The 15,551-nt window shown below is 55.2% G+C and overlaps 1 protein-coding gene across 4 annotated transcripts in view; it reads right to left on the minus strand.

The window, feature by feature from the left end:
- Positions 1-1,104: 1,104 nt before the first annotated feature.
- DOK4 (docking protein 4) overlaps positions 1,105-15,551 on the minus strand; it is a 40,918-nt gene continuing 26,471 nt past the window's right edge. For 3 of the 4 annotated variants that reach the window (XM_054048682.1, XM_054048683.1, XM_054048684.1), the window contains exons 3-9: positions 14,215-14,322; positions 13,438-13,552; positions 10,689-10,808; positions 10,195-10,384; positions 7,968-8,109; positions 4,498-4,621; positions 1,105-3,787 (exon numbers count right to left, since the gene is read on the minus strand). In XM_054048682.1, coding sequence (XP_053904657.1) covers positions 3,660-3,787; positions 4,498-4,621; positions 7,968-8,109; positions 10,195-10,384; positions 10,689-10,808; positions 13,438-13,552; positions 14,215-14,322 — 927 coding nt within the window. In that variant the 3' untranslated portion in view covers positions 1,105-3,659. The remainder of the gene's footprint in view (positions 3,788-4,497; positions 4,622-7,967; positions 8,110-10,194; positions 10,385-10,688; positions 10,809-13,437; positions 13,553-14,214; positions 14,323-15,551) is intronic. The other variant, XM_054048685.1, reaches the window with a different exon arrangement.

Genomic DNA, 15,551 nt, shown 5'->3' on the forward strand with positions numbered 1-15,551 from the left:
CAGTGATCTGTGTTTAATTACTCCAGTCAGGGAGGAGGGGCATTCCCAGTGCAGCGGCCAGGATCAATAGAGATGGAAACAGGCAGAGAGTCACTTGCTCTGGTCACACCACAAATGTGTGGTGCAGGGGTCTTGGCTGGGCAACACTGCCTCCATGTCCAGGCCTGAAGTGTAGCTTTCCCCTGATGCTTTCCTGCGGCATGCCCTGGATAACCAACCCAGGGCGGGGGATAGACTCATAGACTTTAAGGTCAGAAGGGACCATGATCATCTAGTCTGACCTCTTGCACAACGCAGGCCACAGAATCTCACCCACCCACTCCTGTATCAAAGCCATTGAAGCCCTCAAATCATGGTTTAAAGACTTCAAAGTGCAGAGAATCTTCCAGTAAGAGCCCCGTGCCCCACTTAGTAGCTCCTTGCCCTGTGAAAAGAAAAGGCAGCATGTTTTCCCGGTGGGGTGAGCTCTGGATCCAGCCTGTAGGGTTCAGAGCCTATAATGTGCCTGAAAATCCACCCATTGCCTTACCCACCTGGGGATTCCGCCCCTTCCCTTGCTTGTAAACAGCCCGGCCTGGGCGCCTGCCAGACTCTTCTAAGCCCTTGTCTGATGAAGTGAGCTCCTAATGGGGTTAGGAATGCAAGTACCAACACCTTTCAGTGGGACTTGTGCGCTTGTCTTGCTTGTGTACTTCTGAAAATTTGAAAATTACCCCTAATGAGCTGCAGGACAGCTGGGAGCAGCACTCACCCTGTTTGGGTCAGTCTGGGGAGGGGTTTAGGATCGTTTGAATCACTACAGTGATGGATAGAGGATTACATAGCTCCTCTTTCTTTAACGGTTAAGTGAAGATCACTCAATTTGGAAAAGACAGCCCCCTCTCCCCCACTACTCTCTGCTTTAAAGCTTCATTGATGCTCACGTGAAATGGCCTGCGTAGTGACCCTTTACACACGGCGGCCTTAGATCTAATTCAGTCTTGGAGCGTTTCAGATGTTAGGAAGCCTTCCCTGATAATCAGTACATTTGTCTTCACTGCACCATTATTCTTATGTATCCCTCCTTGCACCCTGTACCGTGTCTGGAGTTAGCAGGCAAACAGGAAGGGTGAGTAAAGTTTGTTTATTGATTGAGCAGTTCCTTTAAAAAACACAACATTTTTGGCAATAACTGCTATGTCCCCTCCTGCCTGGCTTAACGCAGCTGTGCATCAAATTCCTGAGGCAGCCTGGTTCCTGCTCAAGCTTTCACCTGTCCCAGCACTTAGCAGCGCCACGCCTCCAAACCTCAGGGCAGGGCCTGTTGTCGTCGTGGAATAGCCCAGCACTTCGGCTCTAGTCTTACCAACACTTTTCAAAGTTGAGAGTGTCTCTCTGCAGCGATGTTTTAAAGGCACAGGGCCAGAGACTTCGTGTACTTCTATTAGAACCACAGCTGAGGACTTGGTCTGCTCCTGGAGCCTGAACAAAAGCATTTGACCCTAGTGCCTAAAACAAGAGCTAATAGCCAGGGAACCCAGATAGGCATTTAGGCTAGGAAATGATAGCAGGTTACACCTCATCTGTGAGGACGTACATCCATTAAGCTCATCTGATCCACTGTACCACAGAGTATGTGGTCTAGACTTGAACCTGGCTGGTTCCTGTCACTCTAGACAAGTGTCGTGGGGAAAGAGCACTGAATTTAGTGGGGCTTGCAACAGGGCAGTTTGGACAGTCGCTGGGCTTGTGTGCCAAGACTTTTCCAGCAGATCTGTCTGAAAGGTCTTCGTCGTCTTACTCATCATCTACACGCACAACCAGAAAACAAGAGTATTTACAGGTGATAGTCCACAGGGTCTCCCCATCCCCAAGAGACAGTACCTTACGCTTTAAAAACCAACCAACCAACCCAAGCGAGGAAACCCCAGCATTGGTACTGCAATAAAAAGATAGCCCTTCTGAAAGGTATTCAATAAATAGCAGAACTAGAAAATCAATTGCTTTGATTTGATTTCAGCATATTAAAACCAACTTCCACATGCCCAGGGGTTCACTAATTATTCTCAGGAAGTGACCCACTGGCACCATGGGGGGAGGGAGGAGCTACAAAGAAGATTGAAATGGGCCTTGGGCTGCACTCCAGCCCTCTGCCAGCATTGGCTCCTTGAGGCTGTGGGGCATCTAGTGGAAATGAAACCTGGGTCCCCCACCAGCAGCTAGAAGCACAATGTCCCTTAAAAGGAGGAAGCAAGGAGGAGGTCATGTGACCAATTGATTGTCTCTGGCTAGCCTCCTGTCAATGGGATTTCAGCATTGCTGCGGGTGAGAGCGCCCCAGAGGAAACGGGGGCCATTGGCTGACCCAGGGAGGTAAAAGAAAGGGAACTTCTCAACACGGACGCCTCCCAACAAGGCTGGCTCTGCCAAACAGGTAGATTGGGCAGGTTGCTACCGTAGCTTAGAGGCAATGCAGTATTTAGTGGCTGTGTATTAAGGATGGGAGGGGTGTAGCCCTGCCAGCCTGTGCAAAACGAGGCAGCCCTGTAGATGCCCCATCCCGTGTAACTAAACTGCCGTGCTTTAGCTATCTCGAGAGAAGGGCTTGGTTTGGAAGGGAAATCCATGCTGCAGCCACTTAGCTGCTAGAATCTGAACTGAGGACACGCCGCTAATGGAGCGAAACCCCGCTCAGCCAGTCCCCAGCCCACTGAGAACGCCGCCCTCCGGAAGCTGGGGGGCGTTTGTGCAGAAGTCACAGTTCGGAAAGAAAACCAGTTTCTCCTGAGATGTCAGAAAGTTCCACGGTGTGTGTTCTGGTATCTTCGAGAAGTGCAAAATGAGCGTAGGCTTGCAAGTCCCCAGTGCTCCCTCTCCCAGGGAAAGCGCTACTGGATTCAGGAGGGAGCATCCATTCGCAGCCTGGGCAACCTATGGGACTCTCCGGGGCACCTCTGCCCCTAAACGAACAGGCCGGATTTGCAGCAGCCTCTCCAAAACGTTCACTTCAGTTGCCCCGCTTCGAGTGACACTTCATTGCTCCCACCGGCTGCCAACAATAACCGCAACCCGTCGGCCACTTGAGAAAACGCCGTCCTTCCACTCTGAGCCTTGCTGAGGGGATCCTGGGGGATTTCCCTTCCTAGCAGAGGCGGTGGGGCGTCTGCTCCAACTGAGGCTGGATTTCCCGCATGATGCCACCCTAAAGAAAAAAGAAAGATCCACCCACCCAAGAATTAAAAATCTCTGGTGTCTCATCTTCCCAGTGTCTCTTCAGTGGCTAAGAAACTTGCATTCGTGTGAGAAGGAAAGTCTCTTAATATAGAATATGTATAAGCAATAGATATTTAAAATCGTTTAACAACGTAGAGCTAGACATCTTCTTCCCTATCGTTAGCTCCTCATGCTCGGTCTACTAGAAGGGCATGGCCAGGGCTCGAGTTCCAGACCACCTGGGGCCATCTCCAGCCTTCTTCCCAGCACAGAGGACCCAGTCTCACACTTTCTCCCTGCAGGCAGGAGCTCTGATAACTTCTCCAAAGAGAGGGGAGTGTTCCCAGAACTTCAGCACCCTCAAGAAAGGAGGGATGGGGAGCACTGGAAAACAAATGTCTCCTGCACTTAACGCCCCCTTTCTCCAGCATGGCCTGGCCCGGGGGGGTCTCTCCACTCAGAGCACGGTCACTGAGAAGCAGACTTGGGCTCTTTGCTGTCGCTCTTGCCGCTTTTTGCAGGCTTTGGCTTCAGTAAGATGAACCTGTTCAGGAGGTCTGTGTCCGAGCTGGCTTGGGCCCCAGAGTACACTTCACCTGTGGAGAAAGCAGAATTTTGTACTGTTTCGTGGTCCTCATCAGGGCCAGCGCTTCCACTAGGCGACCCTAGGCGGTTGCGTTGGGCGGCAGGATTTGGGGGGCAGCATTTTGCCGCCCTTGGTGGAAATTCAGCGGTGGGGGGGTCCTTCTGCTCTGGGTCTTCGGTGGAAATTCGGCGGCGGGTCCTTCACTCGCTCCGGGACCCGCCGCTGAAGTGCCCCGAAGATGCGGAGCGGAAGGACCCCCGCCGCCCAAGACCCCAGGCCCCCTGAATGCTCAGAGGAGGAGCGCTGCCGCTTAGGGCGGCAAAAACCCTGGCACCGCTCCTGGTCCTCCTAGTATTTCAAGGTGAAGTAAAGGAACCTCAGTTGTGTCCTTCAGTGCCTCCTGCTGGGGGAGGCTAGGACTGGACTATTATGGAGCTCCTGCAGTAATCTCTACACCGCCTCCTGCTGGAAGGGGCTGGGACTAGAGTAGCCGGAAGCTCCTGCACAGCAGCCCACTGGGAGAATCTGGGCTTTGAGTGACTGCCAGTGCTCTGACCGCATTCCCCCTCCAGTGGCTTCAGGGATGAGAAGCTGGGATGGGAAGCACAGAAAGCTTCACCAGCCCTATACAGCAAACCAGCCCCTTCAGTAGAGGCGGTTAGCAAAGCTCTGGGATGGAATGATCCCACGGCGCACAGGAGGAATGACGGAGACACTCACCGGCATAGCTGGAGGACTCGGCGATGTTCTGCGAGCCGGTGATGTGGTGCCAATAGGCGCTCCGGGGTAGCATGGTGGTGGGCGTGCAGGGATAGGAGTAGTGTTCTGTGCCCTTGTTCAGCAGCTGGAGCAGAGAGACAGAAGGTGGTGGGGACTATTTTGAACATCAGCCTGGAAAATCCAGTTGCTTTCAGCTCCACCGAGTTAAATACAATTATTGTCTGGCCAAGCTGGCGTGAGCTGTCGGGCCTGAGAACTTTGACAGCAGCCACTGGAACTCTGTCTGGGGCGTCGTCTTTTGTAATCCCAAGTGTGTCGGGTGACTGGGATCAGGAGAGATCAATTTCTCCATGTGTCACCTTTATTACTTGGGCTCAGAAACCTTGGGCAAAACAATGGAGCACCCGAAGCCCCCTGGATTCCTCAATGTGGAAGGCGACATGGCCGGGAATTGGGACAGGAGTTGCAGCACTCCCAGATTCTCCTGGGAACAAGTGGCATTGGCAGAGACAGGGCGAAATCCTCCATGTTGCTCCATGGGGCAGCCCGGAAGCACTGGAGAGCTATAATACAGCCCAGTGGGAGCACAAAGGGGACTGCACGTGACTAGACAGTCACGCAGCATCCCTTGGGAAAGGTGCCTTGTCCTCACAAGGAGTGCGGCGAGACCACTGACCTTCCTGTGACAGACCTGTGCAACGAAACTAAGCCATGGGAAAGTGAAGAGTTTGCAGATGGACTAATTAGAGATTCTGTTGTTTGCGCTGTAATGGATAACAAGGTTCAAAGAAGGTTACCGCAAGGAATGGACTATACTCACAAAGGACTGGGGTGACTGTATTCCAAGAATAAGCAGCGAGAGAACGGAAAATGCATTCAAAATGCAGAGCAAGGCTCCCTGTAGGCAAGGGTTAATGCCGTAGGGCCCATCCCATACTTTGCTTCATGAAAGCAGCTAAACCTGGTCAGCCAATCAGCTCCCGCATTTTGGCTAGACTTTCATAGCAGCCGCCTGTTTTTATGAATGGAGACGTCCCCTCACAGAGGGAAAAAGCCCATGGACTGTACCAATCTCACTGTTGGGGGGGATGGACTGTTTTTCTTATTGAAAAATGAAATATAAACCATCGTGCGAGTGCTTTTTAACCTGTTCACAGGGCTTCCTTTTCCTTTCTAGGCTTTTCTGGGGGTGCTTGTCACTTTGGTGTCTGCCATAGCTGCTGGTGTCTGTTGCTCGGAAGTGGTTTTGCTCCCTGGCTGGGTTTTACCTGCGGTTTGTGGAACTGTGCTGGGTATTAGCCAGTCAGAGAGTTCTCTATAGTTCCAAGCAGACGAGACAGGGAAGGGGCCCTGGAAATACGTTTAAGCCCTATGAGAGGTCAGGCATTTCAACGTGCACATCAGGAAAAGAAAACGCCACTCCTCACTGTGGTCCCCATCCATCGCAGCACACGAGTAAAAAAGTTAAGCATTTGGTTTAGTCCCAGTGACTTCATGCTTCAGTGCTTTGCTGGACCGGGGCCTATACCATTAACTCATCCCCATGGATTTGTGAGCTCTAGGTGCACTGATCACGTGTAGTGGTTTTCAAAGTCCCGTAAGTGGTGCTGCCCGGCTAAGGCAGGCTAGTCCCTACCAGTTTTGACACTGTGCTGTGCCCTGGAAGCAACCAGCAGCAGGTCCGGCTCCTGGGGGGGGGAGACCATGGGGCTCCATGCGTTGCCCCCACCCCGAGCACCGGCAAGAGCCACGCGCCTCCGCCTAGGAGCCGGACCTGCTGTTGGCCGCTTCTGGGGCGCAGCGCGGTCTGCAGTGTCAGGACAGGCAGGAAGCTGGCCTCTGCACCCCAGCTGCACCGCTGCCCAGGAGCTGCCCAGGTAAGCCCACGCCCCAACCTCAATCCCAGCCCTGAGCCCCCCCCAAACCTGGAGCCCCTTACTGCACCCAAGCCCCTCATCCCTTGCCCCAGCCCAGAGCCTCTCCCACACCCCAACCACCTGCCCCAACCCTGAGCCCCCCCAAACTCAGAGCCCCCTCCCGCACCCCAAAGCCCACATCCCAGGCCCCACCCCAAAGCCTGCATCCCCAGCCCAGACCCTCTCCTGCACCCAACTCCCTGCCCCAGCCCAGAGCCCCCTCCCACACCCTGAACCCTTCATTCCCAGCCCCACCCTACAGCCCTCACCCTCGCACCGCAACCCTCTGCCCCAGCCCTGAGCCCCTCCCACACCCCAAACCCCTCATCCCCAGCTCCGTTGGGTCGCGGGCATCAACCATTTCCTTCAACTGGGTCGCCAGAAAAAAAAAGGTTTGAAAACCACTGCTCTACATAGCACATACAAGGTACGGAAATGTTACAGGGGACCCCTCACCTTTTTTATTGTCCAAGCTTTGTGCACTGAATTTGTAGCTAATCACATATATAATCCTATGATCGACTAACTAATGTATGGCTGCTAGATTAGATTGGAAGTTATAGGTTTAAGGGGGAGGACCACACCACAGGGCTATAGGACTGGTGAGTGCGTCTTAGGTATATAAGTAAGATAATGGGCTGCAAGGCCTAAGGCTTTAGGCGGTAAGAGAGGTGGCTTGGCCATAGACACCTCCGGCCTGAAACAGGCGGACAATAACTAGCTAAGCTGTAACGTGTAAAATGACAGCACGAGATGTTCTGGAAAACATGCCGCAGTGTACCAGGTACTCCAGCAAACAGCCGGAGAGTAACATTTCAGGGAATGCTGTACAGTAATAACCTCAAGTTGCTATGGTAACTCACTGACATAGATGTTAATGAGAAGAAGGGGAATGAAGTGGGTAGCCTATGAGAAATGGAACACCCTAAAATTCAGGCGGCATGGAAAATAAGGAAAAGGGGGTGAAACTCATGCACATGTATGAGTGTAGTGGGCATACGAGAAACTCAGGATAAAAGGTGTTGCCTAATCGAAGTGGGCAGAGAAGCGCATCCAGAAACACTGAATGAGATGGCCACCTGCCTGTTCATCTCCCCCATCTCGGTCTTTCTGTTGGGAGGAGAGTATGAAATCATTAATGCTGGCTAGCTTATGGGTTCTCTCTCCTCTCTGGATGTGTTTCAGTGTTTGTGACTTTTTACATCTGCTTAATAAAACTCTTGATGACTTGTCAGCGTATTACTTGGGGGTCACCCTTCCTCGTGTGTGCCGAACGTCTCCAATCCTCGTGATCTTCCCAAGGGTGAGTCTCACCCGGCTAATTCTGACCCGGTCGTCGTTTGGGAGCTCAAACCCTTGGCAAAGGTCACTGTGGGCTCAGATACCATTGGTGATACCAAACCATCTGTGTTATAAAGGCTACAAATCTGTATATTTCCCCTGAACAATGGCTCTGCTAACAGGACTCCCCATCCTGTGCCCTGATTTCCTCCCCCATAAGCTACTGTGCTCAGGGAGCTGGTTCACTAAGGGCTCTCGGCCCCAGGTACTCACCCTGACGTTCTTCTCCATCTCCAGCAGGACCCTCTTGTGCTGTTCTGCGATAGCCAGGGTGGCGCTGTGCACCCGCTGGTAAATCTGCTCTCCCTCCTGGGTCTGGAAGGTGTAGAGCCCTTCCCCTGCGTCACACATCCTGCTGAGCAAGAGGACATCAATGTACAGTGTCACCCGGAGTATGGTGTTCTCCCACGGCGCACAGATACGCTGTGCGTGCTACACCCAGGCACACACTAAGAGACACACCACATCCACACTTACAGCCATTCACATGCTCCCCCTACACACACTAAGAGACACAGCACATCCACACTTACAGCCATTCACATGGTCCCCCTGCACACACTAAGAGACACACCACATCCACACTTACAGCCATTCACATGGTCCCCCTACACACACACTATTCCTACCTCTCACACACGTGCATGCTATGCACACATGCCCCCCCCTTGCACATCATGGGCATTCACATAGATCCATTGGATCCACACTCACATGCCTCCATCCCCTCACACACGCCCCGCAAATGTTACTTAGGCTGTTGGAGTGTTATCGCTGAATGACACTACACCAGAAGCAACCCGACTGGGGTTTGTTTAACAAAACGACGTGGCTACATCTTGGCAAGGGATCATTTTGTATGCATTAGCCTTTGGCCTATGGGAGCAGCACAGGTTTCGCTCTAGGGACCAAAAAAGAACCAGTTTTCTACAGCATCTGGAAACACGGTGGGTCTGATTTCCAGAGGGGCTCAGCCTTCCAGCTCTTGTTCCGTTGGAGATGTAGATGCCTAGCACTAGTGGAAGCCAGGCCTACATTTCCAATGGTGGGTAGTGATTTGGGTTTCCCAGTTTGAGACACCTTAAAGAGGCCTGTTTTTCAGAGACGGGAGGATCAGCACTTCCTGAAACTCAGGTCCCTCTATGGCAGTGGTCCCTGAACTTTTTACCTCACGCCCCCTCTTACCCTGTCCATGTCCGTCCTCCCCTTCTTCCCCTGGAGAAGAGATGTGGCTCGGGAGGGTGTGACGCAGACGGGCAAGGAGACTGGGGCCCGCAGCCACAGCAGGGAGCGGGACCCCAGTCACAGGGCTGGGGCCAGGAGCAGATCTGGGTGGCACTCCCTCCCCACCCCTCTGAACATTCCTCTGCACCCCGCTAGGAGGGCGCACCCCACAGTTTGGGGACCTCTGCTCTATGGCTTCTCAAGTTGGCTGTCCCCATAGTCACAGCCCCTTAGCGAGAAGTACCTCTGATCTCTAAAACCCAGAGAAATCCTGATCTGGTGATCATCTTTTTAAACTAGTCCTGGGATAACACTGAAGCCAATTTTGCCAACTGGCCCACAAAACTCCATTCAGCCGTAGGCCCCTTGTGTGCTCTGGGCTGACACGATCCCACAGCTGACAGGCACCGGTTTAAGTCTCCAAATAAATAATCCGTTCCCTCTCGATTCTAAGGAACTGGGATCCACCCATGCTAGGGGACTAAGCGAGGTGCCCTGGAATAGCGCGGTCTCATTCACAAAGCGGATGGGATGTTCCCACTGCCAGATTCTGCTGCCAAAGAAATACGCAGCTTTTTTCTTGCCGGCGCCAGTTCAAAGTCTCCAGGGCAGGGCAGACTGGAGAGGATGAGGGTTTTTCTCTCTCTATAAAAGCCTAGTGTGGTGAGTCAGCGGATGGGAAGGTCTAGTATGAAAGGAAAGCTCATGTTTCTTTCCTCTCTAGCAGGTAATTATCTGGAGGCCCTAATACAGTCAGGCCTGGCTGATCCAAGTTACTTTGCAAACGAAGTTGGCACAAACCTTCAAGGGCGGGGGGGGGAAGGACACGTGGGTGGTCAGGCAACTGCACTTAGACAGCTGGAGACCCTGGTTCAAATCCTGCCACAAGTTGTAATTGACAAGCGTTCTTGTCACTAGTCTCTACTGCAAAAACCACCCCCGCAGGACCCCTTCTCCTTTCCATTCCGGAGAGGTCCCGGGCTGGAACCGAGGTGCATCGGCAGAGCAGTGAGGGAATCTCACCCTCCCTCGCTTCCACAAGCACAATTATTACTCCTATTCCCCCAGCGTGTCTATAGGGATGTCTCCGGCGGCTCAGGATCCCGGCCTGCCAGAGCTCGCCCCCCATCTGCAATCAGACCGCACTGCCCCAGCACCAGAGCTCCCTGCCTGGTGCTCCCAGCAGGCCGGGCAGAAGGAGAGAGGAGCGTCCTACCGGCCAGCCTCGAAGGTGAACCTGGTGGCATCGCGCCCATAGCGGCGCAGCGAGCACAGGGGCCAGGAGATGAGCTTCACCCGGGGGTTGTGCATGTCCCAGAGGTAGATGTTTTCGTGGGTGATCTGCAGTTTACACTCCCCGTACACGTCCAGGTTCGGGCAGGGCAGCAGGAACACGTTGAACCGATCTGCGGAGGGAGACAGGCAGCTGAAACCAAGACAGGCACCATCCCTACACCCCCACCCTCTCCAGGGGGGCAAGTCCAGGCCTCCCCATCCCATCTCCAAGGGGGGACGAGCCCAGGCCCCCTGTCCCAGTGTGGACCCTCCACACGCAACCCCCACTGCCACGGTGGGACAGACCCAGGCCCCCTCCCAATGCCCCCTCGTACTCCTAAAGGGGGGGAGCCCAGCCCCCTCTCTCAGGGCGTTCCCCATCCCAGCTGCCTTCTGTTCCCCCAGGGCAGCCTGCCAGGCGCTGCCAGCGCTCACCTGTCTGCTCACACTGCACCCCGGGAGCCAGGAGGTCGGGCTCCCCCAGGCTGATGTCGTTGAGACGTGCTCCTAGGCACTCGATGGACAGGGTCTTGTACCACTCCTCGGCCTCCAGCTCTGCAGGGAGCCAAGAGCCGCCCGTCAGCCCCTGCCCCCACAGCGTCCCACAGGCTCCCCCAGCACAAGCCAGCTGGTGAACACCCCGTTACACAGAATCCCCCTCCCCCAACAGAAGACGTGCCCTGCACTATGGTCACACCTTGCAGTGTGTGTCCTGCTGGCTGGAGCCACGTGGCTGCAGCAGAAATGCACCACTGGGACTTCCCAGCTTGTAAGGCCAATGTGATCATAACCAGGACCATTGGACTTCCCTGAATTAAATCCTGGTTGATCTAGGGCATCGGTTAGAAAACCAGCCAATCTCGATTTAAAAATGGCCAGTGCTGGAGAATCCACCACGACCCCGGGTGAGTTGTTAATTACCCTCCCTGTCAAAACGTGGCACTTTAAGCCTGAATTTGTCTAGTGTTAACTTCCAGGTCTTGTTATACCTTTGTCTGCTAGATCAACGGGCCACCTATTATCCAATCTGTTCACCCTGGAGCACCCCCGAGCCAACCCGGGGCTCAAACCTGCACCGCCAGAGCCCCATGCTCTACAGACTGAGCAGGCCAGGCTGCTGACGCCAGCCCTCTTGCCCTTCTCGAGCCTCGTTCATCACAAAGGATCCCAAGTGCTGTATGATGGGCCAGTTCCCGGAGTCCAGGCTTAGGAGATTCTTCCTTTGTCCTCACGGGCACTTAGTGCCCAGTGGGCACTTTGCCACAGGAAGGACAAAGGAGGGAGTCCGGATTGTGGCCCAGTCTATATAGTAAAGAGATCACTCGCCCAACAGTGAAATGCAGCCACCTCTGGGGCGGAACACAGCAGACATTCTGCACCAGCAGTACTACAGAGTAGTTTTTAGCCAGGGTAGTGGAAAATGCCTTCTCCAGTGGAAAATCCAGGGGAGATTTTGGGTTGGCAGAAATTACTCTGGTTTGAATTTGACGGTGACCCCAGAGTTAACACCCCTCCTCATGCGATTTCCAATAACGACAAGTGCTCAGCACTGGGGGGTTGACACCTTATTCCCAACACAGTGCCCCATGGCGAAGACTACAATTTCAATCAATGTTTGGCAGAGGTGCCGGAAACGAGGCCATGTCACAGAAAGGTGGGGAGCGAGGGGCTGGGCGGGGAAGCGATCCCACCCCACGCTAACTCCGCAGCAGCAGCTCCTGTCCTGCGGGGGGCGCCAGCTCCCTGCTCCGAACATTGTGACCTGTGCACACAGCATCTCTCGGGGTTTGGTGCATCCGCCCCTCCGGAGATGGAGGTGCAGAGGGCCAGGTTTGATTGGCATTGCCACCTAGCGCCTGGGGTCGGGTTTGGCACATCTCCCCCTACGAGGGGCCACCACCACGCGGGCCAGGTCACAACACCCAGAGGGGAGAGGAGCTGCCCTCGCGGGGCTCACGGACTTCAATCAAAGTCACGGTTACGGGGAACACCGTGACCTCCAGGCTAGGATGGGAGCCTGGCACATGACACCGTGCCGGGGCGTTGGCTCAGCACTGACTCAGAGGGAAGAGCATCACTTACCCCGCCGCCAGCACCTGGGAGTCTCCCAACCGGCTCCGGCCCAGGCCCAGCCCTGCCTCGCCCAGGGGAGCAAAGAGGCTCCCAGCAGCGGTGGTGGAGCTGGCAGCCAGAGAAGGCACAACGCCTCTGAAGGAGCTCTCCCTCCTTCCCCCCGCCAGGCCAGGCCAGGCTGTCAGGAACCAGGATCTCAAAGCGCTTTACCCACATGGACGGATTAACCCCCGCAGTCCCCACACGAGGGGCGGGCTGATCTCCCTCAAGCCCCCCGGCGTGCCACAGCAGCCTGGCTCCCAGGCCTGCAGGCAGCTTCCCGGATTGGGTGGCAGGCTGGAACTCCTCAGCCAGCTTCCCTGGCGTTCAGAATGAAGGGATTTAATTAACGAAGGAGAATTAATCCTGCAATCAGCACAGTCGCCCGGGGGTTATTTCTGCTGAGCTCCGATTCTGTCCTTATGTTGCCCCCATGGTTTTGGATCAACAGCGTTAGAGAAATTGTCCAGGGGAAGCAGGCGGTTTCGGCAGCTGGCTAGGGGCGGTGGGGTCCCCCAGAAAGGCGAGGAAGGGGATTGGGTCTGTGCGGTAAACGTATTAGATGGGTGTTGCTGCTAAAAATGACCAGTTAACAATGTAGCTATTTAAATGGTCATCTTTAGCCTGTGGAAGTGACTTTGAGCCCTAAAGAGGAAGTGAGGGGATTGCACCCAGCCAGCGGCGAGTTCAGGCTCTCTGCAGACTCAGGCAGACGCCAGCCAGTCAGGCACGTTTTAAAGCTGACTTTGCAACCACAAGGCCTGGGAATGTGAAAGTGGCGATTCTAGACCACACTGCCCTGGCAGTCACAGGGGCCTCGCTGCACAGACAGGGCGACAGGCACAGTGGGCCACGTTCTCCAAAGGGCTCCACACCCTTCTGAAAGCCTGGCCCGGCAAGATGGAGTGACCTGTCCACCGTTACAGAAGGAATCAGAGGCAGAGCTGGGAGGAGAACCCAGGCGTCCTGGCTGCCAGTCCCAATCTCTCTGTTTGCTTCCCCATGCCTTTCCCCAGCCCGGCAGCTCGCGACCGTGCCAGCTCCAAGCCAAAACCCGCGGACATCCTCCTACCCGAGTCGCAGGTGAAGGTCCTGGCCGAGTCATCGGTGAAGATGATGGCCACGGCCTGCCTCTTGGTCTCTTTCGGCAATCGCGTGATGCACTTCACGTTGCTGATCTCCGTGACCTGCAGAGGGAGACGCGTTCCTCAGCTGCTGCCATCTGCATTCCGCACCCCACCCACTCCCCTCCTTTTCTGCACCGAGCAACGGGGCTCCCTCAAAGTCTCCCTCCTCCGCCTGGCTCCTCTTGGTTTCTCCACCGCTCGGCACTAGATATTCAGGGGGAGCCTCTACCTTCCCCAGGGAGAGCCGCAGGGGCCCTCAGCATGGGGGGCATAGAAAGCCACGTGACAACCTGTATTTCAAGGGAAGAGTCCCATAGCTATCGGAGATCAACTGCAGCAAGAAAACATCTGGTCAGAAAACGGTTCTCCTGAGGAACCCAGGGTGGGGAAGGAGAAGCGTAAGCTCATCGGGGCATAGGCAGGTAAAGGGCCATGACACTTGGATCCTGCATACCCTCATACCGTGCATACCCCATAACAATCACCCTGCCCAAGGTAGTCTTCACCGCAACGTACTTTTGGCCAGGCCCCGTAAGAATCACTGCGACAAGTGGGGAGGGAGCGCTGGCTATGGGGGAGCGCCCAGCTGCTCCGGTCCCACCCAGCAGGCAGTGCTGTGGGGAATGGGGTAAGAGCGCTGGCTGGGGGCGGGAGCTCTGCCTCGGTGATTTATTCAGCCGCGTCAGAGCAAAGGGGCAGCAGATACGCAGAGACTCTCCAACCTTTGGGCTTCCACGCAGGCACACTGACTTCTCGTCCGGATACTTCTCTAGCCGCTGGGGCCCTTTACTGGAGGATTTCCTGAACACCAGCCAGCATCTCCGATAGATCTGCCAGAGAGACACCAACACAGAGGCTGCAGCACCCCTGCAATTGCACAGGGACATCTGGCTGGGGGCTTTTTACCCAGCGATCAAACGCTCCCTGACTGGGGTTTTCCTGCCACCACTAGCCCACGAACAGCATCCAACATGGAGCAAAGTAAGCAACACTCAGCACCTCCCTTTGCTGACCCTGCCCGGGGAACTGCTACATCCCTGAAGAAGGGGCAGCATCGGGTTACCGTTAAGCCCTAAACTTGAGCAATGACCAAACCTCATTTATAGCAAAATCCAGGTGAAACCTCTTGCAGTGAAACCCCGTTTGCTTCCTATCACGGGTCAGTCCAGTTCCTTCTAGGCCAAGGAGAGCCGAGGAGCTGTGAGCGTTATGGCCACATCTGTGTGAATCTGAACAAGTAACTGGGCTCAGAAACTGCAGGGCCTGGGGCCCTAGACAAGACAGTCAGATCGATCAATCGATCCAATGAGAAAGGACCAGACACCACTTTACAGCCGCCTGTTTTATGGAGCTGTGTGGTGCAGACTGGACCCTACACCGTAGGGAACAGCCCTGCAGAGATTTGGGGAAGGACCAGGGCAGGAGCGGCAGAAGGTCCCTCAAAGTGGGGGAGCCAACAGCGCCCGAACCATGGCCCTATCCCTTCTCATTTAGGCCCCGCCCTCACGCCACCTCTTCTCCGCCCCCTGCTCGCTCCTCTCTGGTCTGGCAGGAGGTTGTGGCTGGGAACAGAACAGGAAGCAGAGGCAGCGCCCACCAGCTGATGCCTGGATGGAGGATGGCATTGCGGCGGCGTGCAAGGTGTAACAAAGCCACGGCAACCTCGAACCCGCCCCGTGTCACTCTCCTGCCCCCCACAAGATTCTGCTGAGCAGCCGTGGGTGAAGAGAGGGCAGAACTAACTCCAGGAGCATCTCCACTAGCTGTTAGCAGTACGTGGCCTATGAGACAGAGGAGCACACGGTCCCCAGCACAGAGCATGGGCTGCTCCAGCCAGGGGTCCCCAGGCCAGCATGCCGAGGCAGCAAACAATGGCAAGGTAAGGACAGGATGGGCAGCGCTCGGCCACACCCCACACCCTCGGTATCCCGGATGCCAAGTGAGCCCACGCCCCTTTCTTTCCCATCTGCTCACACCGCATGCACAGTCTCATGCCGACGCTCTCCCGCGGCGTCCCCCCTTCCCCAACATCCTCTCATCTCTGCAGCCCCACTGGCTC

Source organism: Malaclemys terrapin, chromosome 14, assembly GCF_027887155.1.
Source record: "Malaclemys terrapin pileata isolate rMalTer1 chromosome 14, rMalTer1.hap1, whole genome shotgun sequence".
Classification (NCBI taxonomy): Eukaryota; Metazoa; Chordata; order Testudines; family Emydidae; genus Malaclemys; species Malaclemys terrapin.